Consider the following 27,473-nt stretch of genomic DNA (forward strand, 5'->3'; position numbering starts at 1 on the left):
GACAGGTTGCTCTCGCCGTAGATCTTCAATAACTCCGAGAGCAAGGTCACCTTGTAGCTCGGCTCTACTTCGCTGAAATATGTCACGTATTTCGACCAAATAGTGAACAGTGACCGTTCAAACAACTTGTACCCCGCCTTGAGCTGAAGCGAAACGAAGACTTGCTTCGGAATCTGGAAAGTGGTGTACCACTCCCGCAACAGCTCGTCCTCCAGTCGTTTCGCCATACTCGCTGTACTTGCCTTCTTGCTCGCACTAACGATCATCGTTGCCAAAACGTCAGCCTTGTAGTACTTTTGCATCGATAGTATCATTGTCAACTCTGATCCAAAATAAATCTTGCGGTACTCCTCCGTGTACTTGATCCAGGCTGTGAACAGCGGATTGCTGAAAAGCGCAACTCCTTGATTGTCAAGATGGAGTAATTCCAATACTTCGGCCGGAGTTTTCTTCACGTCTTCACTCAGCCAGTATTTGGTCTGTTCGCCTTGAATCCGAACCGCGACGCTCTCCGTACTCGGGACCTTCTTCGCCGCCATGAGCATTTGCACCAGAGTCTCCTCGTTGTAGCGCTTTGACAAGGCCGAGAACAAAGTCATCTCGTCGTTGGGGTTTGCCTTCTTGAAATCGTCCATGTATTTCACCCAAGTGTTCACCTGAGGCTGCGTGAAAAGTCCAGATCCTGCCTTGTCAAGTTTCAGCAAGGCGAAGACGTCATCGGGGGACTTCCCGTCCACCAGCCAACGCTGAATCTGCTCGGTCTGCACTCGTTTGGCGATAGGCGACGCACGAGGAATGCGCTTGCCCGCTTCAACTATGTTGGCCACACCGTCATCTCCGTAGTGAGCTGTGAGGGTCGCGATCAAGCTCGTCTTCTTCGTGGGGTTGTTCTCGTTGTAAAGCTTCATGTAGCTGATCCAGGTGTTGAGCAGCGGGTTGGCGAGGAGATCATCCCCTGCCTTGTCGAGCGCTAACAGGCCGAATACGTCGTTGGTGGTCTTCTTGTTCACGAGCCAAGTCTGAAGCTGCTCGGTCTGTATCCGTTTGGCGATATCCTCTGTACTTGGGACCCGCTTGGCTGCCTCGATGATCTTGGCCAGACCGTCGTCGCCGTAGTGAGTCGTGAGTGTTGCGATGAGACTTGCCTTCTTTGTAGGATTTTCCTCGTTGAAGAGCTTGATGTAGTTGATCCACGCGTTCAAGTTGGGGTTGGCCAGGAGGTCGTCGGCTGCATCGTCGAGCACGAGAAGTTTGAAGACGTCGTCGGTGGACTCGCCTTTCTTGAGCCACTCCTGGAGTTTCTCCGCGGAGACCGTCGACTTGACCGAGTTCACGACTGTTTCCAGGCCGGGGACGGTGATTCCCCTCTCTTCGCCATCGTATGTGGACTTGTGGACCCTCAGTAGCCTTTTGGTGGTGGTGGTGGTGATACGTTGAGTCGCAGAAATCGAGAATTGGTCGTCGGTTGTGATTACTCGGAACGTCGGTGCTGTCCATATGGCATTGGTATTTGCAACGAACGCGGCGGCAACCAGCAGGATGGCGCACTGCATGGTTTGCGCCTCACGGGCCGATCAAGAGCGATTCACTGGGCCCTGCGGCGAATTGAGCGAATTAGGAAATGACTCCTGGGGCATTTCATCTAATACATACTCAGTACCCCGGCGGGAGTTCTAATGTACCGTGCGTCTGCGAACATCGACAGTACCTTTCACCATCCAGTGATAACTCAGCTTTTTGCGAGATGTCGGTGGCAACCATTCACGCGGTGATTCGGAGGTCTTGGAGTGCAATTCAGTTGTGTCTATGTGCAATTCGAAAAACAGTTGTACTGTAGCAGATGCTTTGAGCTGTGGCATTTACCAGTCAGCAACTGTAGATACCACCAACCAACAAATGCCATGCCTAGGTTTTAGTTGGCATTTTGCCAGTGTGAATAGTGAAGTGTCGGTGCATACATGTACATGTAGTACATATACACCTTTTCAACTTCAAAACTGTAATTTTGAAGTTCAATACGGCAAAATGTAAGATCAAAACAGCAATACCATAGGTTTGTATACATGTGTATTACAAACGGTATGATACATGTATATGTATATCGGTACATACTGTAGAGTTGAACGGGTGGTTTGCCTATTGGCCAGCAGAATTGCAAGCCTTCATACATACATTATTATAGTATATGTTTATTTCAAGCATTTCGAAGGAATTGAGGTCTACTGTACGCCACGAGAGCAGGCTAAACGACGACCACTATCACTAAAGGGATCCTTCGAACGCAACAGGAGGGTTTGAACCGAGTTGGGTCGGAGAAAGTAGCAAGTGGCGTTGATACTGCGGTGAGGGGCGTGAAAAAGAGGGCAAATGAATCGTTCGAAAACGTTTCTTATTGTGAACCATATGAATAGATTGTGTTAGACTACACAATTTGTGATATACTGCGGGTACGTGACCTAATCCGATATTACGAGCGGGAAAATTACTAAAGCCACATGAAATCGCATTTTAAATGCTGAAGTGTATGCGTCGCCGATCGCTACTCCATCAATGAAAAATGAATTACTATAAAAACCTCGCATACCGATCGAGTCGCTAATTTTATTAATAAGTAGCAATTCGGCGTTTCTTGCGGAACGCTACCATCTTGTCTCGCATAAAATCTTTGTATGGAACGCTGACTAGTTCAGGGGTCAAATAGAGGACCGAGAGAGGAGAGGCAACCCATTATCCAGAGTGAGATCGGGGGTCAAACCAGGAGGACTTAAGGGCTTGAAGAAAAACGTTAAACTAACCAGGCGATTGTTTTATCCGATTTTTGTATTATATTTTGCTGCCTCTGCTTGAATACCATTTTACTTTCTACTTTAAAATACGCCACCGTTGGAGTACAGGATTCCTATAAACCTATCCCTTTTGGTAGTACAGAATTCAAACAGGATTTTCAACCGAACGCATACAGGACGTAAGAAAAAAAAAACTTTCTTGTGTCTTCAACCCGAGCCCACACACACGGCTTTCCATTTGGCAGCCGCTGCTCGCCGCTCCCCGGGTCAGATCACTAAGCAGCGCCTCCACCCCACCAAGCAACCGCCGCCGCTGCTCCAAGCAACCGCCGCCGCCGTCCCAAGCAACCGCCGCTGCGCCTGTCAGCCGGTCGTTTCGCGCGCACCAAGCCGACGAGGGGACGTCTGCTAGCACCTCTTCACTTGCACAATGAACGGCACAACACGCAGTTCACGGTTTGCTGTGCGCAGCAGCACCCACCTGACACCAGCACACACTAACTACGCAAGCGAGTGCCCACGAGCACGCGCCAACGTGCCAGCGATGGTCAGCCCACAGGGCACGGCTTCCGGCGGCGATGGCGGGTCCGAGCGTGGGGTTGGTGCAGTCGGCAACATCGACAACCGTTCCGATGAAGGAGTTAATTCTGCTGGTCGCGGGGATAGCAACAAACACGAGGATGTGAACGAGGAGAACACCAACGAGGACGTAGAAATCTGTGGTGGTGAAGATGCTGGCGATGGAGACGACTGTGGAGACGTTGGTGATGGCGACAATGGTGGAGAAGCCGCATCCTCCGACGATAGTGAACGGGTCCAGGATTCGTCCACGATTCCTGTGTGGCTTCGTGCTCCAGAGCCGGTGTTCGTGGACGCGCCCACAACGTGGCATAATGATTGGAAAGAATGGGACACGTATTTTTCAGAGTATAAGGAGCAAACACACCAGGTGTTGCCTCGGTTTGAGGTCATGTCAAGGACACAACGCAACAAGCGGCTACTCAACACGAAAAAAGGCAAACAAGGTGATGTCGAGCTGGTGCCAGAGGGTCTAGACCCGTATCAGCGGACGTACATATGCACGCATGGATGGCCTCCACGTGTGAAGAAGCCTGGTGTGTTGGGAAAGCATCCGCGACAGCATATCCGCTACACTGAGTGTCCGTTCCGGTTCTTCGTGCAGTGGAGGATGAAGAACAACCGGTGGCAGCTACAGGTGCGAGGGGGACGGTTTGTTCATAATCACAGGGTCTCAGCGGATACATACAGTACATACCCTTGTGCAAGGGGGATAAAAGACGGGCGTGTCGAAGCACGCGTGGAAGGAATGCTGGACTACGTGCTAATGCAGTGGCGCCATGTGCGAAAGAATAGCCATCAAAATCTCGATGCAGATGGAAGCTCATGTAGCTCACATGCGATGTCGATCATACCTCAGAACGGAACCACAACTGATATTGCTCACGTGAAACAAGAGCAGGCCACCTTACCCAACCATTGTGCATCGATGGAAGAAGAGCGCAATGCCGGCGAGTCCAGTGATGAAGTTTGTAGCGCCTCAACAGGATCTGTCGACCCGTGCGACGGCAGGTCAACCTCGCCCGTGTACATCCAGATCAACAAAAAGGCAAGAAAATCAGGACGTCCTCGCAAAGTGCGCCGAAAAGAAAAAATCGACGAACGCAATAGTCGTGCCTGGTATAACACCGTCTCAGCAGCGCGTGTGGCGGCTAAAGCAGACACTCTGAAAGGGTTGCTTTGTGCTCTAGACAAGGAACAACCGTCTCTCACTGAAGTGCAGTCCCGATTGAGTGGTCTAGTAGTGAAGACACCCAACGCCGAGTACAAGAAGCCAAAGTTCATGAAGATGAAAAATCCTGTACTAAACACGGACGAGTTCTATTTGCTGCCAGCAGATCTACTTCAATCCTGTATGAAGGTCTTGCCATTGTCAAACTCTCCTCGGAGTGCCATTTCCATCGACGAAGAAGACCAGAACGGAGACAACAGCGAGCATGGGACAGCAATTGACGTGGTGATGATCAAGAATTATGGAACCTACTCTCGATCGCAAATCGAGGCCTTCAAACGAATTGAAAATCTGAAAACCAATGTATCGTTAGGCTTCGCGTTTAACAAGTGGCTTCTCGACGACGTACTACCTGCTATGCCAGTGCACCAGCATGACGTTGTGCGCCAAGCAGCGGAAAAGATCGTTTGTACGTATCCCTACTCACCTATTCCAGGACTCGACTCCATGTTGGAATATAACTACGCGATGCTGTACCGTGCAACGCCACCGACGTGGTTGAGTGATGCTTGCATCCGTGCTCTATGTGAGCGTCTCCAGACTGACTTTCCATCAGCATTTTTCGGCGGTATAGAGTCAGCAACGCCACGACCGCATCGCATTTCTTCAAAAACACGCAGTTACGAAAAACTCAATATCGATGAGCACGTAGCTGAAGCCGTGCGGTCGGCTGTACTACATGATGGTAACCCTTGTGTATTGATTCCTGTCAACTTCGACAACGCTCACTGGTGCAGTCTGATTGTCCTCGCCGAACTGAAGCGTATCTTTTACTACGACCCGCTCGGTCTGAACAGTTATTTTATGGCGCTAAAGGAGATCGCCGAGAGTCTTTTGTTGCGTGCGCTCAATGACAAAGGATTCATTGTGTTGGTGTTGAATACGCCGATCCAATTTGACCAGTTTAGCTGTGGAATTTTCGTGTCGTGGAGTTTCATCCGCTATGCAGTCCCAGACGCAACAACTGACATGACAGCAGCATCACTCACACGTCGACGTTTTGAGTTATTCTTCTACATACTCACGGGAAGTCGCGACATTTTTTCTCGCGGACAGGTAACCAGCTTGCCCGATCTGTCTATCGCAAATCAAAGCAATCTGAAGGCAACGCGACCTAGCAATGGTGATGGCTCCGAGATAGCTGTCGATTCGGACAACGCGCCAGACACCAATACCAAAATGCTGGTCGACATGAAAATGCCATCCAAGGACAATAGCAATGCTACGTCCGTCGAGATAAGGGTACCAATCGACGACTCTGCTGAGGGCAGCGATCTTCCTCGCACTCAGGTGAGAGGTCCGTAGGAAATGTAGGTGCACGAGAATCAAATAAGCATTGCTTGGGTGGTAACTAGTGACTGTAATGATCATGTTCGTCCCTGTCGACAACTTCACAACGTATCGTGTATGCTATATGCTTACTTCTTCTCGATAATGAGCTAACGTCGTCTCCAAATCCCTAACGCCTTCAGCCTAGTAGGGTCCCAACCCTTTCATATCTTCGGTATCTTACCCATATGTTTCATCTCGTTAGGCAGGACTTTAGCCTACAGGATTCGTCCTGTACAAATCTTGCAAAAATACAGGATTATCCCGTTTCGTCTATGAAAATAATCCTGTACTCCAACACCCGCCTAACAAAAAACACAATAGGTACCAGCATCAATGTTTCGCAACGGTGTGCTGCTACTACATGTACTCATTGGCGCACTCGTGGCGCATGCCGATGCCAATGCTGCCGTGACAACGCCGACATCTTACAGGACCACAACCGACGACCAGCGTTTAGTCCGATCCACCACAGCCACACTACCCGGTGCCACCGCCACGAGGCAGCTGAGGGTCCACAAGTCCACATACGATGGCGAAGAGAGGGGCATCACCGTCCCCGGCCTGGAAACAGTCGTGAACTCGGTCAAGTCGACGGTCTCCGCGGAGAAACTCCAGGAGTGGCTCAAGAAAGGCGAGTCCACCGACGACGTCTTCAAACTTCTCGTGCTCGACGATGCAGCCGATGACCTCCTGGCCAACCCCAACTTGAACGCGTGGATCAACTACATCAAGCTCTTCAACGAGGAAAATCCTACAAAGAAGGCAAGTCTCATCGCAACACTCACGACTCACTACGGCGACGACGGTCTGGCCAAGATCATCGAGGCAGCCAAGCGGGTCCCAAGTACAGAGGATATCGCCAAACGGATACAGACCGAGCAGCTTCAGACTTGGCTCGTGAACAAGAAGACCACCAACGACGTATTCGGCCTGTTAGCGCTCGACAAGGCAGGGGATGATCTCCTCGCCAACCCGCTGCTCAACACCTGGATCAGCTACATGAAGCTTTACAACGAGAACAACCCCACGAAGAAGACGAGCTTGATCGCGACCCTCACAGCTCACTACGGAGATGACGGTGTGGCCAACATAGTTGAAGCGGGCAAGCGCATTCCTCGTGCGTCGCCTATCGCCAAACGAGTGCAGACCGAGCAGATTCAGCGTTGGCTGGTGGACGGGAAGTCCCCCGATGACGTCTTCGCCTTGCTGAAACTTGACAAGGCAGGATCTGGACTTTTCACGCAGCCTCAGGTGAACACTTGGGTGAAATACATGGACGATTTCAAGAAGGCAAACCCCAACGACGAGATGACTTTGTTCTCGGCCTTGTCAAAGCGCTACAACGAGGAGACTCTGGTGCAAATGCTCATGGCGGCGAAGAAGGTCCCGAGTACGGAGAGCGTCGCGGTTCGGATTCAAGGCGAACAGACCAAATACTGGCTGAGTGAAGACGTGAAGAAAACTCCGGCCGAAGTATTGGAATTACTCCATCTTGACAATCAAGGAGTTGCGCTGTTCAGCAACCCGCTGTTCACAGCCTGGATCAAGTACACTGACGAGTTCAACAAAATTTATTATGGGGAAAGACTTACCGCGATATCGGCCTTGAAGAAACTCTACGAGGTGGATGCTTTCTCAAAAATGGTTCTAGAGGCGATGAAGAATCCAAGGACAGCTAGTCTCGCAAAACGAATGTACGATGAACTGTTGCGAAGCTGGTCCGTGAATAAGCTACCCCCGGAGGCTGTTTTCTCGCTCTTGAAGCTCCACCTGACAGGGAATAGGTTGCTCGAACAGCCACTTTTCACTGTTTGGTTGAAGTACCTGATTGCTTACAGCGCCAAGAATCCCACTGCGAACGTGAGTTTGCTCTCGGAGCTGACGAAGATATACCAGGGAAACAGTCTATCGAAACTTCTCATTGCAGCGGAGACGGTCCCAAGTACGAAGAAACTTGCCACGGATTTACTATCCAAGCAGCTCCACAGTTGGCTATCGACGAAAACGGACCCTGTACAAGTCTACTTTCTGTTGGGTGTGGAAGGAAAAACCGGCGTACCCTTCTTGCTTTATGGGAAGTACAATGAAGCATTTAAACGACTGAAGAAATAGTTTGATACACGTTGCTTGAAAGGCATTCACATGCCCATTATGGATAACTTAGTAAATCCTGGAATCTAGTGATCAACAGTGGTTGATGATGAACAACCAACTTCAAAAATGAAAGGGTCAAAAAGTCCGATAAGTTTCTAATCTATTAAAATACAAAGTCGAGTTGATGAACGGTGGAAGTCATTGTAGTCAATGTCAAAGCGTTTCCGGGTAAGTGAATATGCTCAATGATACCTATCTACATGTATAGATAAATGGATTTCGTCGTGCAAAGTGCACGCAGTCTATTTTAGAAAATATTTTGAGACTTCAAATCTAGTGAACAGTCGCACAACAGCATCATGGACGCCCTGGACGCTCGAGTTGATGAAGTACTCGGCAACACCACCGCAGCGTCCACCAAATACGTGTATTGTCGTGCATTGATACAGCTTGTGGGGTGGTTATATGCCAACACAGATCGTGATTACCGTGAAGTCCTGTTTACAAGGCAATTTCTCGCACTGGAGTCCGTCAATGATGACAGCATATCTCAATGGTTCACACGTGAACCTTTGGATTGCATGCGCTATTTAACCTCGATGGAGCAGCGCGGTATAGGAGGGAAGTCCACGTTTGGTAACGTTCGTTCGGCTTTAGTGTATCTGTACGCTACGACTGAGCACTCACGTCCTCATGATTTTGACCACCAAATGAAAAGGTTTTTCAAGGGACTTCATCACACTGTTGCCCGCACTGCACAGCGAAACAACGAGCGACTTACTGAGGGTAAGGAGCCGTTCTCATTTTTGATGTACAAAGAGATTGCCAAAGCTATGCTGCGCTCAAGCAAGAAGAAAGATGTTTTTGGTCACTTATTTGTTGGATTTTAATGTACCGCGCTAAGAATGCAGCAACCATTCGACATGCACATGTTTCGTGGCAAGAAGATGCCGTTACCATAAAATTTGCACACATGAAGAACGACCAAGACGGTAGTCATCCTCGGGATCCTCGCCATATTTACGCCAATCCGACGATGCCAGAGATTTGTCCGATTTTGGGCTTGGGGATTTATTTTGCTGTTCTGGGCTTCGCCAGCGATGGAAAATTATTCAAGGGTGGAAATCAGTACAGTCAATTTCTCAAGTTACTGAAACGCGTGCTAAGTGAAGACGTATTGCAAAATGTGCTATCAAAGTTAGGGATGACAGTGAAGGATTTTGGCACTCATTCGGCGAGGAAAGGAGCTTCTACATACGCTAGCAGTTGCTCAACATCAGGTCCGTCCGCTGCGTCAATATGCCTTCGCGCTGGCTGGACTCTTCCTGGGGTCCAGGACAAGTATGTGAGATTTGAGGCTGCTGGTGATATGATTGTTGGGCGCTATGTGTCTGATCTGCCCTTTGATTCACCAAACTTTACTACATTACCCCCATTTTTTAGCCCAGTAACCATCTCTGAAGAATATCGATTGGAGCTAGAAAAGCGTTTAAAGTTTGCCATGGATACCGTCTATTCTGGAGCACCACCAAGCTTGCGAATTGTAGTGGGTCTAACTTGACTCACTACTTTAGCTTACACGTTGCGCAACGTGTATGAGGAAGCGTAAGTACTTAGTAATTACTTAGGTTAATTATATTTGAATACACAAATATAAGTTAAATAAGAAGGGATTCCAAGTGACTTAGATTAGGTAAAATGAGAACTGTATTGTGTGTAAATTGATCTTCCTCTAAAATCTGCTAAAAACTGTTTATCATCTATGAAAGGGTTGGCAGCGGCTGGCTGTCAGAGCCCCGCTAATATGCATGTCTCTGATTGGTAGAAAGATGCTGCTTTCTACCAATAGGATCTTTGGGTATGTGTGGACCACTCACTGTGGTAGTCCACTTCAATGTATCCATTGGTGTGTCTTACACCAATGTGAGGAAGTATCCAAAACGTTTAACAGATAACCTATCTGTTAAATTCACAAGTGGCTTGCAGCCACTTGTACGTGTAACCCCGTTACACCATCCCCCCTTAAGGTTAGACGCGCGGGGTCTCCGCACGTCAATCTTCGGAATTGACCATTCGTCAATTCTCCGCGTTTGGAGAAGAAATCCGCGCTCATTCAACGATGAGCGCGCCTCAGAAGAAGCCCGCAAAGTCGATGGGGAGTCATCTCTCCATCGACGACTACTTCGAACGCCAGAAGGCGAAGTACGGCGACGTCGTCGACTTCGACGACGACGATGAAGACATGGAGGGCGAGGAGGACTCGCCCTCAAAGCGTAAGGACTCAGTGTCGAGCGAATCGCTCGACCCTCACGCCAAGAACGTTCGCCCGCGTGAAGGGGACGAATCGGACGCTTCGAGTTCGAAGCGTTCGCGTACTGAGAGCGATACCCCGCTCGCTTCCGCTGGGGCTCTCAGTACTCCGCGCGCTGCTGCTGCAGCGCGTGATGTTAAAGCTCAAGGCTCTCCGCGCGCTGCGCCTGCAGCGCGCGATCCATGGATGCCGTCCGCGTCCGAGATCATGGACCGGTTTGGGAACTCGGTACCTCCGAATGAGGTGCCGCTGTACGTATGCAGCGCCATCAAAGATGACACTGTGGCTGCCGAGCTGCACTTTGATGCGGAAACGCATCAAAGGCGCGATTACTACATCGGACTCTTTCATGAGCTCCGATGGTTTCAAAGCAAGAAGACCTCTTCTCGCAGCAAAGTGCCCGAATGGCAGGCACTTTGTCAAAGCTGGAACGCCTTTGTTGAAAACTTCAACAAGAGGCCGAGTGCTTACCGTGATCGGATTAAGCAAGCGCGTGATCGCTTCGAGACGTACTCGAAGCGTGGAAAGTTGGAGCAACTTCATGTTGCTGCTGAGGAGGCAAATGTGCCGTGCGCTGTGCCCGAGGGCTTTCAGTGCACGAAGTGCTTCCCAGGCGCGGTCCGCTTGAGCGACCGCGACCTGAACGGGTACACGTCGTTCCGTGTGCCCGAGAGTCTCAAAGAGCTCCGTGCTAAGTTCTTAGCACGTGAGGGTTCGGGCGCTGGTGATGATCGCAGCGCTCGTGTTACTTCCGCTGCGCCAGCGCGTACTGCTCTTCGTACGCCCTCACCATTTCCGGAACGTCCTCCAGCAAGACGTTCCGCGGCTCCCATGTATCTCGATGGGGAGGAAATCCTCTCCAACGAATACGAAAACGAGCCCCTTGAGGGTTCGTTTTCGGGATACTATGGTCAACAATCCGCTCAACAATCCAGCGGGTTGAGCCGCGGGCGTCACGGATCGGCGGTGGCGGGGGTGGGAACACGCCCCGGGTATGATCAGCCCCGGGCTGACCAGTATGCGCCTCTCCACGACCGGGTGACCGTCGTGGAGCGTCTGCAGGGCGCTGAGTTCGCCGCCCTGAAACAGGAGCTGGCGAACCAGAAGGCCCAAGTTGCGGCGGTCTCGCAGACCGCCTCGAATATCCAGGTCGAGCTGGGGACCCAGATGAAGGGGTTGCTCCAGCGCGTTCGAGCGCTGGAGGAGAGGCTGCTCGTCGCCGAGGCCAAGTCCTCCGCTTCTGCCTCGGCTCCTGCCGAGGCTTCGGGTCAGCCGAGCTAGATGGCTCGTGCTGCAGGTATGGCTTCAGCCGTCCGACGTAAAAGGTCGGATGGAGGCGCATGCTAGACGGTATGTCTAGCGTGTATGCGTTGCCGTGCCGTGCCAACACAGTGAACGGCCCGATGAAGCGCGGAGCAAGCTTGCTTGCTCCGAAATCCGAAACTGCATGTCTAGGCAGGTTTTGTGTAGCTAACAAAACTAATGAACCAACTTTAAATTCATTTGTGTTGCCTCTGCCCGCATTGTCTGCGTTCAGCTTCTGTTGATCAACAGAAGCTGCTATTGTGTCTTGGACAAACCGAATCACGGCTTGTCTTTTGGTGATGAAACTGATTGCATCCGAGCTGAAGTCATTCAGCTCGCTCTCCGCTAGAGGCCCGGTCTCTGCGTGGTTCTTTGCGGTGTCTGCGCCCTGCGCAGACCCGTGGTCGTTGGCCATGTTGTTGGGGGAGTCTGCGCCCTGCGCAGACTCATGTGGTTTGTCCATTGTTGCAGCTGACACTGTGCAAGTGTCAGCGGTTTTCTGCGGCTGCTGTATTGCAGTCGTAGATCCTCCCCCACTTAAAGTGGGAGCCATCACTCCGAGTAAACTCGGTAGACGTGGATGCCGCATGGCATTCACGTAGAACGGTGTATGCCCGGTCGAGGCATGTACTGAGTTATTGATGGCAAACTCTGCCATCGATAAGCACTCGCTCCAGTATTGGGACGAGTGAGCGTAGCTCTTCAACATATCGACGAGCACGCGATTCACGCGCTCGGTTTGACCGTCCGTCTGCGGATGATCCGCAGTCGACATGGAAAGCTGGCTCCCAAGAAGTGTAAACACTTCTTGCCACAGGTGCGCTGTGAAGCGCGGGTCTCTGTCCGACACGATGTCGGACGGCATGCCATGGTGTTTGAACACCATGTCGACGAGCAGACGGGCCGTCTGCTTCGCGGTCACCTCTGCTGGCACCGCCGCAAGATGTACCATCTTGCTGAAGCGGTCTACAAAGACCACAACACCGGTGTTCCCTCCGCTATCCGGGGGAAGGCCAAAGATGAAGTCCAAAGACATGGACTTCCAACACTCCGACGGAGTCGGTAGTGATTGCAGTGGAGCCTGCGCGAATGGCGCAGGCTTTACGCGTTGACATACCTCGCAAGCACGGATGTACTTGCGCACCCACTATACTGGTGGTGCCAGTAGAAGTCGCGCGTGAGAAGGACGTAAGTCTTCTCACGTCCGAGATGTCCCGCAGTCGGGGCATCATGATACTCGTACATGATCCTGAGTCGCAGGTCATGGTCATTTGGCACGACAACGCGATCCGCGTTGTCGTCGACTGCATTGTAAAGCAGTAGTCCGTCGTGCACACGAAAGCGGTGTGCACGCGCTCGAAGGTGCTTGGGCAGCTTCTGACGGGACTTGTCAGAAGGCGCTGTGCCATAGGCCAGCAAGAGCTTCGCGTCCGCGTCGTGCGCGTACGCGGCCTTCACATCATCCAACAGAGATGATGTGGGTTTGCTCGATCGCATGGCGTCAATGGCATTGACGTCAACAGCTTCTGCATAGTCTGGCCGACGTGATAACGCGTCGGCCACCACGTTCAATCTTCCGGGTTTGTATTCGACCCGGAAGTTATACTCCGCAAAGAATGAGAGCCATCTCGCCATTCTTTGTGAAATGTGTGGCGACTTCACTGCGGTACGCAGTGATGCATGGTCGGTGTAGACCACAAATGGTCTACTCCCAAGCAAATACACTCGGAACTTTGCGAGTGCATACTTCATGGCAAGGAGTTCCTTGTCATGCACCGGATAGTTGCGCTCAGCTGGCTTCAGCTGACGCGATTGGTAGTAGACTACACGATCACGGCCCTCGTGATCGTGCTGCATCAACGCGCATCCGATCGCGAAATCGGATGCGTCACATACTACGTGAAATGGACGATCTTGGTCAGCCACTGCCAAGATCGGCGCCTCAGTCAAGCCCCGCTTGACTGCATCGAATGCCTTTTGGCAATCGGGTGTCCAATTCCACACAGCTTCTTTCTTAAGAAGTTGTGATAGCGGGCGGATCTTGCCCGCATAATCCTCCACGTACTTGCACAAGTACGTGACCAAGCCAAGGAACTGCCTCAGTTCCTTGACACTTGAAGGCGTTGGCCATTCGTTAATCACTCTGACCTTTTCCGGGTCAGGGCGAACACCATTCTTCCCTACGAGACACCCGAGGACGGGTATCTCGCTCGCCCCGAAGATACACTTCTTCAGGTTCGCGTAGAGCTTATGCTTTCGCATAAGCTCAAGTAGCTTCCGGAGATGCACCCTGTGCATCTCTACGTCGGTCTTCCCGTCCACAGCCCGGCTGTGGATGAACACATCATCGAAGTAGCTCGGCGCGAAGTTACGCACCGAGCGCAACAAGTGTGTCACGCACCTGTTGAAGGTCGCAGGGGTGTTCTTAATCCCCTGCGGCATTACTAGCCATTCCCAGAGCATGCCGCTTGGCGTGCTCACTGCCGTGAGAGGGATATCGCTCTCACGCATTAGGATTTGATAAAATCCATCTCGCAAGTCGAGAGCACTGTAAACGGTGCTCCCGGCCATCGAATCGATGATAACATCTTTTCGCGGTATCGGCGTCTACGCCGGTACCGTCGCATCGTTCAGCTTGTTGTAGGCATGAACGATGCGCCATCCGCCCTGTGGCTTCTTGACACAGAACGTCGGAGCACTGTGCGGGGACTTTGATTCCCGCACTTGTCCTGCTTTACGACGACTTTCAAAGAAGTCGTCGATCGCTTTCACTTGCTCTCGCGGCAGTGGCCACTGCCGCGTGACACAGTACTTCGTGCCCGGCACGAGATCAATCTCGTGCTGAATGCCCTTATCCTGCGGAAGCTCCGCAAGAATCTCTTCCGGGAGTACGTCTTTGTACTCCCTCAACAATTCGTAATAGGGACTCGACTTCAGCGAGTCCCAACCTTGTTCCTCGAAGCGCTTTCGCTTCGTCTTCGCACTGAGAGTGTCTTCACTCTCAGTGGTACTTCCCATGAAGAGCTGCCTCAGCTCTTCGCTCTCGCTCGCCGTTCTTTCGCTGTCCGAAAGAACGCAGACTTGCTCGATGCGTCCATCGTGCAAGTCGCGCGTGAAGCGCTTCCAGCTCATGGCTGGAAGCGAAGTCAACTCCGACGCCGTCGTCGGAGGACTAGCGAGTTCCATGTCACGATACTGGAATCCAGTATCGGTGCGCGTCAAGACGCTTAGCGTCTTGACATTCGGCGTCACCGCCGCAGTCTGCCCAGCAGACTGCTCTTGTTGCGTCTCGGTCCCGGACCGAGACTTGCGCAGCGTTTTCCGCTTGCGCCGTCTTCTTGTTGTGCAGAGCCGGGCTCCGCACAGTTGTTCTTCTGGTCCAGGCCCGGCCGTGGACAGTTGTTCGCCGGCGGACCCTGTCCGCGGGCGCGCGGTATCAAGCCCGGCTTGACCGCATTTTCCTTCGTGCAGCCCGGCTGCACGGTAACGTGTCCCTTCGCCGGCAGACCCTGTCTGCGGGCGCGCGATATCAATCCCGGCTTGATCGCATGGCGCTTCGTCGTGCAGCCTGGCTGCACGACAGGATGCAAATTGCGTCAGTGCGGTACGTTTGCAACCGTCCGCACTGTTTGCAGCGTCAACTCCCGGAGTTGACACGCCTTCGTCACCTCGACGCCATTCATTGGCGGAGCCCCTCTTGACCGAGGGTGCGTCGGCTCCCGGAGCCGACGCGTCGTCGTCGACCTGACCGCTTCGGGTCAGGGACTGTCCCTTACACGCTTGAACGTGGGTGTTGGTTCCCGGAACCAACACATCTTTTTCTTCCGACGTCGGCGGCATTGCCGACGTGGGTCTCACTTGTGCGCGCCCTCGCGCACTTCTTGGGCACTCCGGGACAGCAGCATGAAGCGCTGTCTCGACTGGTGAGCCGCGGTAACAGGGCCATCGCTCTCTGTTCCGCTGTCGCGTCCGAAGCGCACGAGCGTGCGCTTCTTCCAGTCTATCACCGGATCATGCCGTGCAAGCCACGGCGCCCATTACTACGTCGAACTTATCGTCCAGGTCCAGGACGATAAAGTGTTCGACAAACACTCGTTGTTTGTACGAGAAGCGCACGTTCACGACGCGTTTCTCAGTCTTCACGATGGCACCTGTTGCCAGTCGTACCTCCAGAACACTTCGAGGTACATTTACCTCCTCGAAGTCAAGTCTCGGCAGGATTCGTAGTCGAACAAAGTTGTTCGACGCGCCTGAATCTACCAAAGCTCGAAGAGAGTCACTCGCTCTCTTCGAGTAAACCTTCAAGATGACTAGGTTCGGCCTGTCATCTTGTTTCTTGCAGTGAGAGCTGGTCTCACTGGGGGCTGCAGTCCTCAGTGTCGCGTGCCCGATGTCGGCACGCGCGACTGCATTACCAGTAGGGCGCCCCGCGCCTACTGGATGTTCGCGTTTTTTGTTGGTCCGCGGCGATGCCTAGCATCGCCACGACGGCCACCTCCAGGGGGCATGGGAGCTGTGCACTCCCGTGCAAAGTGACCGATCCTTCCGCAACGGAAGCATCGCACGTTACCTCCCTGCTGCTGGTAACCAGCAGTTGTTGCATTCGAGAGGTCCATTGGTTCTGGACCTCCCGGCCTCGCTACCGGGCGCGGTTGCGGCCTCGGCACGTTCACATGCAGTTTAGCCTGCCGCAGGCTAAACTCTTCTTGCATGGCAAGAGTGATCGCAGCTTCGAGAGTACTCGGGTACTCTCGGAAGAGATAGGTCTTCACAGGCCCATCTCTAAGCCCCTTCATGAACGTGACGACCTTGGTCGCCTCGTCAATTGGTTAGTCACGATATTTGATACCAAATATCGTGCACGCTGCGCGTAAGCATGGACGTCATGCTTACCCTGCTGAAGGTCGAGGAACTCCGCCCTCGACCGGAACTCGTTTTGCGGGGGCTCAAACGCTTGTTTGAGCTCCTCTTTGAACACTTCGTACGTGCTGAAGCACGTAGGATCGGAGAGTCGGCGTCCATACGCCCAATTCCTTGCGCGTCCGCCAAGGCAGGACATGGCGAGCGCGACCTTCGACAGCGGGTCGACGATGCGTCGAGCCGCTATGGCTGTGTCGAGTTCGACAAGCCATCGGAGGAGAGGCTCGCCCTCTCTTCCCACGTAATTGCTTACGCTCAACTTTAATGGTTGAGCACGCGGTGTCGTCCCTGACGACGCCGTCACTGAGGAAGCAGCGTCACGCTGCTCCTTCATGATGAACCCCAGAGCAACACCATGTTGCTCCGTCGGCGATAGCGTACGCAGCATTGTAGCTATCGCCGCTTCTCCAATGACTGTTGACAGTCGTTGGAGGGTTTCCCACTCTGGGTCAGACAGGTGGGGGCAGTCAGGGCGTGCAACATGCGTTGCAGGCGTGTTGGAGCTCTCCATCCGCACCTCCGTGCTCATGGGGTTCTCGGCTCCGCGTTCGTACACCGCGTACGAACGTCAAGCAGTCGGTCGTTGGACGGACTACAAAGTGCTACCAGGTGTAGTGGGTCTAACTTGACTCACTACTTTAGCTTACACGTTGCGCAACGTGTATGAGGAAGCGTAAGTACTTAGTAATTACTTAGGTTAATTATATTTGAATACACAAATATAAGTTAAATAAGAAGGGATTCCAAGTGACTTAGATTAGGTAAAATGAGAACTGTATTGTTTGTAAATTGATCTTCCTCTAAAATCTGCTAAAAACTGTTTATCATCTATGAAAGGGTTGGCAGCGGCTGGCTGTCAGAGCCCCGCTAATATGCATGACTCTGATTGGTAGAAAGATGCTGCTTTCTACCAATAGGATCTTTGGGTATGTGTGGACCACTCACTGTGGTAGTCCACTTCAATGTATCCATTGGTGTGTCTTACACCAAGGTGAGGAAGCATCCAAAACTTTTAACAGATAACCTATCTGTTAAATTCACAAGTGGCTTGCAGCCACTTGTGTGTGTAACCCCGTTACACGAATGGTGTGTCAGTTTGGTCTTGCTTCAATACTGTATCACTTTGTGTTCTTACGCGAACATTTGCCACATAATCACCTGCTGTTCACTACATCTGTATTTACACCATGCAATCGATCGCATTTTGAGTGGCTTCGCCAACGAGTTGTTTGTCGTAATTTTCAAGTCAATGATCCCATCACTCCAAGTGGAATTCCTCCACATGTGGGAATAATGGTCAACTTGGCACAGTACATAGCGGAAATTGATTCGTTAAAACAAGGTCTGACTAATTCCTTCGAGAATACTCTTAAACGGCACATCCATGGTTCAATAATGACAATCGAGGCGTTGGAATCAGCCTTTGCTGCGGTTCTTGCTCGTTCACAACTTAGTTGTACCCATTTAGCTGGCGAACAACCGGATAGAAGGACTGTTGATGTCGTTTCCACGACGGAATCACCTCTCGAGCTACAGCAATGGGGTGATGGCTTTCATCGAGTTGCAGAAGATTTTGTACTTCCTAACAGGACCCTCCGGCTAATATGGCAGCATTGGTGTGTTGGATTACCTGCACTACGGATGCTGTCAAAGCATGACGTGGCTACCCGAGTTGGAAAGGTTCGGCTGGCTGAGCTCCAGCGACTGATGCAGTTATAGAAGGCTTACTATCAAACACCGAGCTGCGCCGAGCTAAAAGCTCTACCGACTGTGCTAGCCTTCTGTACGAGCAGATCAAATCTCGTCTTCCGTTTTCGTCTGTGTCTAGTAGGGGCATAGAACGAAGATTAGATCACTTGTCGTGGAAAACACAAGCTAGAGAGATGAGCACCCAAAACTTACGCTGAAAAATGTATATTTTCTTTCTTTTTTCAAGCTGATCACGCATCGAGTCCCATCGTGCAAATTGCACGATGAATTCTAGTGAATGATTGCATTCTCGTGAACCCACTAGCTTTTTGTATGCCTGAAATAACTGCATTCGGTGAAATCTTCGTGCACAGTGCACGAAGAAATGCATAGAAACCACAAGTTTTACACGACGTTTTCCTGACAAGTAGAGATGGTTAGCCCAACTGGCTTCGTCAGGTGTCGATCATCCTACACTACTGTAGTGTTTGCACAATTACTGGCTGTATAACAAACGCTAGCACTCGATAAATGCTTGTCCGTGCGCAGCAATAAATACTAACATGTTAGAGGAGTAAGGTGAATTTATTCTAAATCTAGCGAAGGATATGAACATGCAATGGAGCTGACAATTTCTTTTGGATGGTACGTGAACTCTTGTTGTAAGCTTAATATCAACTTTGCTGCGAAGCTTTTGTGGCTGTGTGCAATGTTTTATATGAACGAGGATTTCCATTGACGAAATCATGGCCCCGAGTAACACATTCGTGGCTGATTTGGAGATTATGGCCTGGTGCTAACGGGCGGTCGGGTGTGGAGCAGCACTGACAATTAAGATACTGCATGGTAAAATTTACTAACATGCCTGCGGAGTATATTATCCTACGCACTCTAGGACAGCTAAAGGACTAAAGGTGCTAACTAAACCTGACGTAGGAAATCCGTATTCCCTTGCCAAGGTTTCACCATTTATAGTGATAATCGAATCACCTATCATTTCTCTATCAATAGCGTGTTCTGTTCCTGATGAGTACGAGTCTTGCCGCGCCTTAATTAGCATAACTATAACCAGCAGCTTACCACTCAGGTTCAACCTCGCCCTCAGCACCTGGTCCGACCGACCACTTTCTACGGCAAACCGCTCGACGACAAGGTGCTACGTAGTCTACGGTCAGGAATCGGTGACTTGATCGTGTCCGACAGCCATGGGAGCAGCGGCGTCCGTGGATGACCCAGACGCATCACTGATCTATAGAGAGGTTCGTTGCTTGTGAGGGCCCACTCGATTGTTTTTTGTCCTTTTGTGTTTACTTAATAATGCGCTTCGGGTTGTGCAGACAAAGGATGAGTACGAACGTCGTTTGGCTGCTGGGGACCCGGAAGAGCAAATTTTCTCTAGTCTTCGAGACATGGTTGCTCTCCGTTTAGCGTCGGGAACGCAGGCCTCCCTGCAACCTTCCTCCGAAAAAACACAACCTGGTGAGTCAGAGACCGAAGTTCAACCTATGAACGAATCAGAAGCGGTAACTAGCGGTGACTCGCTACGAGAGGTAAATCCACTGCTTTATGCTGGCCTTTAAAGTTACTTTCAAGTTAACTTTTCTTGTGCAGCGGATGTTGACAGACCTACCTACGCGCTCCTCACTTCTAGATGCAGCAACATTAGCTTCCGTGACGACGTCGTCGGACTTCAATGATCTGATCATTGAGCCCAATATTATCCTGTCACCTAAGGCCCCACTAGACGATGAAGTCGCAAACAATGGCGATGAGAGAACGTCGAGCGGCATTCTATTACCTGTTTCCGGTGAAAAGGGGTTCGGTCGAGCTGTGGGCACCTCTCGCGCTGCACTTGATCTGGTCCAAAACCTTACGCCGGTTTTCACGACCGATGTTTTAACCGACCCCGCCACACTCAAGATGATCCTCAAATTCGCAGAAGTGAACAAGATCCCGAATGGTGTCGACATGCTGCGATTCTGGGTCGAGATCGACGAGCTCCAGCACTTACCATCACACTCCTATACACATCGTCGTTTACGGAAGATTTACGACAAGTTTTTGTCACCGGATGCGCCTTCACCAGTGTGTGTTACGGCCCAAATGCTGCAAGACATTGAAAAAGCTCTCGAAGGAGATAACATCTCTGCAGGTATTTATTCCGGCGCCCAACAAATCTGCTTTATCGCGCTGGAGAGGTCAGTATATCCTCGATTCCGCGATAGTAAGCTGTTTAAGAAGATGCAGGATTTCTGTGCTCCAGTAGTTCCAAACGGAGCTCCTTCAATGGTTGGCTCAAGCAGTGGTCCAACACCACACGAAATCTCTTCAACTACGGGTGCTATGGCGTCGGACGGGTCAGAGGAAGCTGAGGACTATTCACTCATGGGAATCCTCGCCCATCCAGCCAAGTTACGCTTCCTCAAGACGTTCTGCATGGAAGCGTTGGCGCTCGAAAACCTACTTTTCTACCTCGAGGTCGAAGACTGCAAACGTCTGCCGAACTTATCGTTCGTGGTGAACAAAACTCGGAGAATCTACGACCGATACTGCACATCTTCGTCGAGAAACTATATAACTGGGCTCGAAGACAACGGAGTTCTCCGAGAAATCCAAGAAGTCGTGGATACGAAAGGTGCCCTGGTACCCAAGCTGTTCTACGAGGCTCAAATTTACGTTTTCAACCGCATAAGTGATGACATTTGGCCGGGATTCTGCCGCTCGCAGGAATATCTTGCCCATTCAAAAGAAGTTAAACCGGACACCAAGCAGCTTATACGCCGCGGCAATCGGTTTGAAGAGAGTGAGGCGGTCCATCAGAAGCTGGACGCGTTGGCAGAATTCCAGCTTATCGATACCGCTATGCACTATCCGGTCGTGAAGCTCATCCCCAAATCTGTTCCTGATTCAATCAATGCGGCAACTCGACGCAAGTCGATTCAAAAGATGGAGGAGGAGCAGGCGCTCACCCCTCAGCAGCTCCTCTCACTGCTGCTGGGTGATCCATTTGCCAAGAAATACTTCAAGTTGTTCATGACTCGACGAGGTGTGGATTCCTTACTTGCGTTTTGCGAAGAAGTGGAGGACTTCAAACTGCTGCCAGGCATCGAGTTCCTCCAGCATTCCGCAAAGAAAATTTATCGCAAGTACATGATGCCCAGCGCGCGGCTGCAAGTCGATATGAGCACCACCATGCGCGACGAGATCTACGTGCGGCTCGCGAATCCGAGTGTCGACATGTTCAAGAAGATCGCCAACCGAGTTCGGCATGGCATGTTGCAGGACTCGCTTCCGCGCTTCGTCAAGTCAAACTACTACAAGGAACTGCGACGAGACAGCAAGGCGACACCCGCGGATGCCCACCTCGCGACTGTGGACCAGGCCGCGAAAGCCGGAAAGCTGGAGCTTTGCCACTTGGATGTGTTCTTGACGTTCCCGGGATGCATGCAGGCCTTCCGCAAATTCCTGGACTTCCAGCATTGTTCGGAGAATCTCATGCTGTGGGAAGAGATCGAGCACTACCGACGACTCCCGAGTTACCAGATCGTGCTTCGGTCGGCCAAGAAAATCTACGACAAGTACCTGAATCCGAACAACCCGCGGTCGCCCATTCCACTGGCGCCGTCGCTGCGCAAGCGGGTCGAGGCGCAGCTTGACGTGGCTTGTCGGACGACCTTCGACGAGGTCGAGAACGAGTGCTACGACCACATGCGCAACGTGGTGGTGCCCGACTTCCTGGACTCGCGGATCTTCATGGCGCTCGTCGGGACGTGGGCCACCGTGCACGAGGACTACCCGGCCGAGATGCTGCGCGGCGAGCTGGAGATGGCCTTCCTGCGCCACCGCTTCCACCTCGTGCAGGAAGCTCGAGGCATGTCGCGCGATTCCCCGACCCCGCTGCTGGACAAAGCTCGGAACGGGGCCACGCCAGCGCTCGGATCCTCCTCGAACTCTGCTGCTGGTAATGGTTAACTCGAGGATAATCCCTGGCTAGTAGTATAATACAAGTGACACATTTTTTCAGTTGCAGTTGCAGTTGCACATGTATTAATACATGTGCAAGTGCTACAATACCATTGTCCCTGCGACGTGTGAGCGCTTCAACAGCCATAGCCGGGGCCTTCAACGTCGCATTCATTGGCCTGCGCTCGGCGTGTGGGTTTCTGCCAATGGCCGGCCGCGCCGTCAGATGGGTGGCCGCGCATTTATCTAACTTATCTGACGCGCTCGCTGCTCCGCTTGTAGCCTGTACTAGTATTATAACTTCTCCGAGGAGATGGAGGCGGCCGGCCCGTGGGACGCGCTGCTGTGGAGCCTGCTGGCCGTGGACAACGCGGCCCGCAACGCGGCCGAGGCGCAGTTCGCCGCGCTCAAGCAGGCCGCCTGCAGCGACGAGGTGCTGCTGGGCCTGGTGCGCGTGGTGCACTCGGCCAGCCCGGACGACGTGCGCGCGCTGGCCGCCGTGCTGCTGCGCCGCGTGCTGCTGCGCGACGCCGTGTCGCTCTGGCCGCGCGCGTCGGACGCGGCCCGGGCCACGGTCAAGCGCGAGCTGCTGGCCGTGCTCGCGGCCGGCGAGGAGAACCGCGGCATCCGCCGCAAGGTGTGCGACACGGTGGGCGAGCTGGCCAGCAGCATCCTGGAGGACGGCCAGTGGGACGGCCTGCTGCCCACGCTGCTGCAGTGGAGCGGCGCGCCCCTGGCCACGCTGCGCGAGGCCGCGCTGCGCGTGCTGGAGATGGTGGCCATCTTCCTGGCCGCGCAGATGACGCAGACGACGCCGGACGCCGAGGCCACGGCCTCGCTGGACGTCACGGTGCTGCAGACGCTGGCCAAGGGCCTGGCCGACCGCGAGGGCCGCGTGGCCCTCAACGCGCTGCGCGCGCTCGGCATGCTGCTGCTCAACCTGGACGCGCTGGAGCAGGTGCCGCGGCCCGAGCTGCTGGCCAGCGCCGTGCCGCTCGTGCTGGCCGCGCTGCACGCGCTGCTGGTGACGCACCAGTTCGACGAGGTCATGGAGGCGCTCGAGGTGCTCATCGAGGTGGCCGAGCCGCACGCGGCCTTCTTCAAGCCGTGCCTGCGCGAGTTCGTCGAGACGATGGTGCAGATCGCCGACGCCCCGCGCGACGAGAACGACGACCACGCCGTGCCCGACGGCTGCAGGCAGCTGGCCATGGAGTTTTTGGTGTCGCTGGCGGAGCAGGCGCCCGCGCGCTGCCGCAGACTGCCCAAGAACATGTTCGTGGAGACCGTGTACCCCGTGGCCTTCAAGATGATGCTGGAGCTGCAGGACCTGGACACGTGGGACGTGGCCAACTGCGAGGACGAGCAGTCTGCTGGCGGCCAGGGCATCGACCAGGAGATCTCCAACTTTGACGTGGGGTCCGAGGCACTCGAGCGGTTGGTGGGCGCGCTGGGCGCCAAGCGCTCGCTGCCCACGTGCTTTGCGCTGATCCAGGAATACGCGGCTCGGGCCGACAACTGGGTGAGCCGCCACGCCGCCTTGGTGGGCCTTTGCCAGATCCTGGACGTGCTCGACAACGACAACTTGGACGCTATTGTGCGCCACCTGCTGGCGCAGGCCAATGACCCGCACCCGCGCGTGTGCTGCACGGCCGTGGACGTGATCGGTCAGCTGTCCGTGGACCAGGCCCCGCAATTCCAGGAGGCCTATCACTCCCAGGCGCTTACTGTGCTGGCGCACTACCTCGAAGACTTTAACAAGCCGCGGCTGCAGGCCCACGCTGCAACCGCGCTGCGCCAGTTCATCGACATGTGCCCGCCCGAGCTTCTCACGCCGTACCTGGACAAGATGCTTCACCAGCTTTTTGCGTTGCTGCAGCACGGCCAGTCGATGGTCCCGGGTGCCAACCAAGCGCCTACCCAGGCTTTCATCGCCACTCGCGTTGTGCATGAGCAAGCGATTACCGCTATCTCGTCTGTCGCGACGGTGGCTGGTGCTTCGTTTAGCAACTACTACGCTGCTGTGATGCCTCCTCTCCAACACATTCTGATGAACTGTCTGCAAGAGAGCATGGTGGCTGCAGCTGCATCGCCGGCAGCAATTAAGCCGCAGTCGAACGCTCCCAGTTCTTTCACGCTTGGTGGCATCACGCTCGAGTGTTTGAGTCTTATCGGACAGGCTGTGGGCAAGGAGGTGTTTTCACGTGACGCGCCGGCTATCCTCAAGGTGATGGCCGAAATGCAGGCGACTCCGTCCATCGTAGGCAATGAGTTGATCCGCACGTACTTGCTGCAGGCCTGGGCCCGATGCTGCACGTGTCTCGGCCGTGATTTTGCGCCGTACCTGCCGCTCGTGATGCCTACGCTGCTTGAGGCTGCTACGCAGCAGGCTGAGTTCGAGGTGGATCCTTCTACTCTGTCCAGTGACGACGATGACGATGAAAGCGGTGGTTCTACGGACAGCGAGGACATTCAGCTTGCCCAGGTCAACGACAAGTGTCTGAGCATCCGGACTTCGATCCTGGAAGAGAAGGCGACTGCCTGCCAACTTTTGGCTGGCATGGTGACGGATCTTGAAGACGCGTTCTTCCCGTACGCCGAGCAGGTGACGCAGGTGCTTGCCCCGCTTCTTACGGAGTCGGTGCACTCGGACATCCGCGCCTCAGCGATTCGCGCTATGCCTTCTCTCGTTAAATGCGTTGCCATTTCAACCGCGGCGCCGGCGTCGAAGGACCACGGAGAGGCTGCCATCAAGCAGATGGTCGACTTTGCTCTCGGCCGCCTGGTAAATGCTCTGACGTCTGAGCCCGAGGTGGATCTGGTCGTGAGCATCATGCAGAGTATGATTAGTTGTCTCAGTGATGCGCGTGAGCTCCACCCGACGCTGGAGCTCAACGAAGCGCAACTGCGTGAGCTAGTGCACGGTCTGCTAGTGGTGCTTGGAGACAGCTTCCAGCGCCGCGCAATGCGGAGAGGTGGGGCGGGTAGTGATGATATGGATGCCGGCGAGGCGGAGGAAGACGAGGACGATGATGCCTCCCAGTCTAGCGAGAACCAAGTGGCTGAGCAGGAGCTTCAGTTTGTGTTGGCGGAGTGCATCGGAACTCTTGCCAAGACCCACGGTGCGGCGTTCTTCCCGGTCTTCATGACTCTTCTTTGGGATAAGGTGGCGGCTCTTGCTGCTCCTGGCTGTCTGATAGAAGACCGCCGCCTTGCGCTGTTCGTTGTGGATGACGTGTTGGAGCACTGTGGCGGACCCGCTATGCGTCAGCTGGATGTCTTCCTGCCTATTCTGGAAAACGCTTTGCGTGAAGTGACCGAGCCTGGACTCGTGCAGGCCGCTGCCTTTGGTGTGGGCGTGTGTGCCTCGCAGGGTGGTGACGCATTTGCTCCCCATGCTGAGCAGTGTTTGCAGCTGCTACACAGTGTGGTCGCTCACCCGCGCGCTCACAGTAGCCCTGAACAACGCAATGCGACTGACAACGCCGTGGCAGCGCTGGGCAAGTTCTGCGAGTTCCAGGGAGGTGCTGTGGACGCTGCAACGCTATTCCCGCAGTGGCTCGAGCTGCTTCCGCTCCGTGGAGACCTTGAGGAGTCTCTGGCAGTATCACGCCGGCTGTGCCGCTACGTTAATGACAGGCATCCTCTGGTACTTGGCGCGCCGGACTACCAGCATCTCGGAAAGGTGGTCGCCGTTCTGGCTGCTGTGGCTGAGGAGAAGTTCCTGCGCAAGATGAGCAAAGCAGTCGGTACGAAGGAGGCGTCGGCTCTGCGTCAAGAGCTTTCGTCCACACTTGCTGGCCTCCGTGCCACGGTACCGGAGCCCGTCATGGGCCAGGCTTGGGCCTCTCTCCCTGCCCCTCAGCAGGCCGCGTTGCACGCGCTGTTCGCGTAAGGAATTATTGCAGCCACGTGAAATGAAGTAAACAGGATTTTCATAGGTAAGTAGGTAATAGTAGTTGACTACATGAGTTGCTGTGGTGGTTCAGATTGAGTTGTGGTGGAAACACTTTCGTGGTAAAGTACATTGCCAACGGAAGGACAGGGTGCCGGTGAACGATAGATCCACCTGAGTCAACAATGGGTTGGGTAGGATAGGTTAGATTATCCATAGCACAAGTCTATTCGGCCACATCGCCTCGATACCTAGGCACGGTGATACCGATCTACCTCTGCTAAGAACGGCCCTCAGCAGGCAGCGTTGCACGCGCTGTTCGCGTAAGGATTTGTTGCAGCCACGTAGAACAGGATTTTCATAGGTATTACCGCTTTCACTGTTTGACATCTGCCAAATATAGCACAGAAGTGGCACATCGTGATTTCCTTCATTTGTCTCTAAATATAAATTCTGCAGAGGTCGCTTTATGTGAGAGGTCGCCTGTATGCCATTCAGTTGCTTCCAAAGGGTGTGCTATACTCAAAATAAAATTAAACTTATGCTGTTGCCAAATCAGAGGAAAATGCGCCCCCAGACGTATTAACCCTTTCGTTCTAATAAAAATACATTAAGTCCCATTTTGCAAAGTGGGTGAGGCGTACGAGCGGACGTTACTGAGGCCAAGATAAATCCCTTCTATCTACCGGCTTTTGTTAACGTGGAATTGCGTTCAGGCTTTGCTCACCAGTAGCACTTTCATCCAATCAGAACCGATGCAATTCGCGCACTCAAAGATTTCCTTGGTACCGGGTGATAGATCTATTGTGTCTTGGACCGAGGCCCTTGATACACAGTACGCAATTAGCACTCTCGAGAAAGGCATCGTTCGCAGGGTCATCACAAATTCTATTTGCAAAGTTTCGTCTTGTGTAAAAATTCCTCAACTACGGATTGCTTAGTTACCAACGACTTACAAGCCTATAAACCCGGTTGAGTGGTAGCACCTCGTACGACAGACTTGTGGGTTGCTGTTCTTGCCAAGCTTGGGTACGATAATAAACACATTTGGCACATGGACAAGAGTGCCAAGTATGAGCAAAACTTTGCTGGTCTGCAATAATGTCCAGTTCGTTCATTGCTATCCACAAATGCTGCACACCATTGAATTTGCCCTCGTACCGAAACCCTTGGAATCGAAAATCGGCCACAGTGCTGGCGTCGATAGCAGGATTGGACTCCATCCTGATACATCGTTCAACGTGCTTATCAAGAAATATTCCTTTTTCAATAAGGAAGTTCTTGAGGAACACGAGACGGTCACGAATCATTTGACGAGTTATCTGAGCATGTACACGTTATGGTTAGCGTGTATAATTTAAATGTGTCATC

General features: G+C 53.0%; 3 protein-coding genes across 3 annotated transcripts; all 3 read left to right on the top strand.

The window, feature by feature from the left end:
• Positions 1 to 6,261: 6,261 nt before the first annotated feature.
• On the top strand, positions 6,262 to 7,712 carry IUM83_03542 (putative secreted RxLR effector protein; the record flags this gene model as incomplete). Its single annotated transcript, XM_067927553.1, has 2 exons — positions 6,262 to 7,622; positions 7,706 to 7,712. 2 exons carry the CDS (start codon positions 6,262 to 6,264, stop codon positions 7,710 to 7,712), a joined length of 1,368 nt encoding a protein of 455 aa, XP_067795375.1.
• Positions 7,713 to 19,452: 11,740 nt separating this feature from the next.
• IUM83_03543 (Regulator of G protein signaling) lies at positions 19,453 to 22,219 on the top strand (the record flags this gene model as incomplete). Its single annotated transcript, XM_067927554.1, has 3 exons — positions 19,453 to 19,506; positions 19,585 to 19,797; positions 19,859 to 22,219. The coding sequence occupies 3 exons, from the start codon at positions 19,453 to 19,455 to the stop codon at positions 22,217 to 22,219; spliced, it is 2,628 nt and encodes an 875-aa protein (XP_067795199.1).
• A 304-nt stretch (positions 22,220 to 22,523) lies between these two features.
• IUM83_03544 (importin-like protein) lies at positions 22,524 to 26,102 on the top strand (the record flags this gene model as incomplete). The annotated part of the gene is made up of 2 exons (XM_067927555.1): positions 22,524 to 24,434; positions 24,504 to 26,102. 2 exons carry the CDS (start codon positions 22,524 to 22,526, stop codon positions 26,100 to 26,102), a joined length of 3,510 nt encoding a protein of 1,169 aa, XP_067795377.1.
• Positions 26,103 to 27,473: the final 1,371 nt, after the last annotated feature.

This window comes from Phytophthora cinnamomi (assembly GCF_018691715.1).
Source record: "Phytophthora cinnamomi strain GKB4 chromosome Unknown Contig21, whole genome shotgun sequence".
In the NCBI taxonomy this organism is placed as follows: Eukaryota; Oomycota; class Peronosporomycetes; order Peronosporales; family Peronosporaceae; genus Phytophthora; species Phytophthora cinnamomi.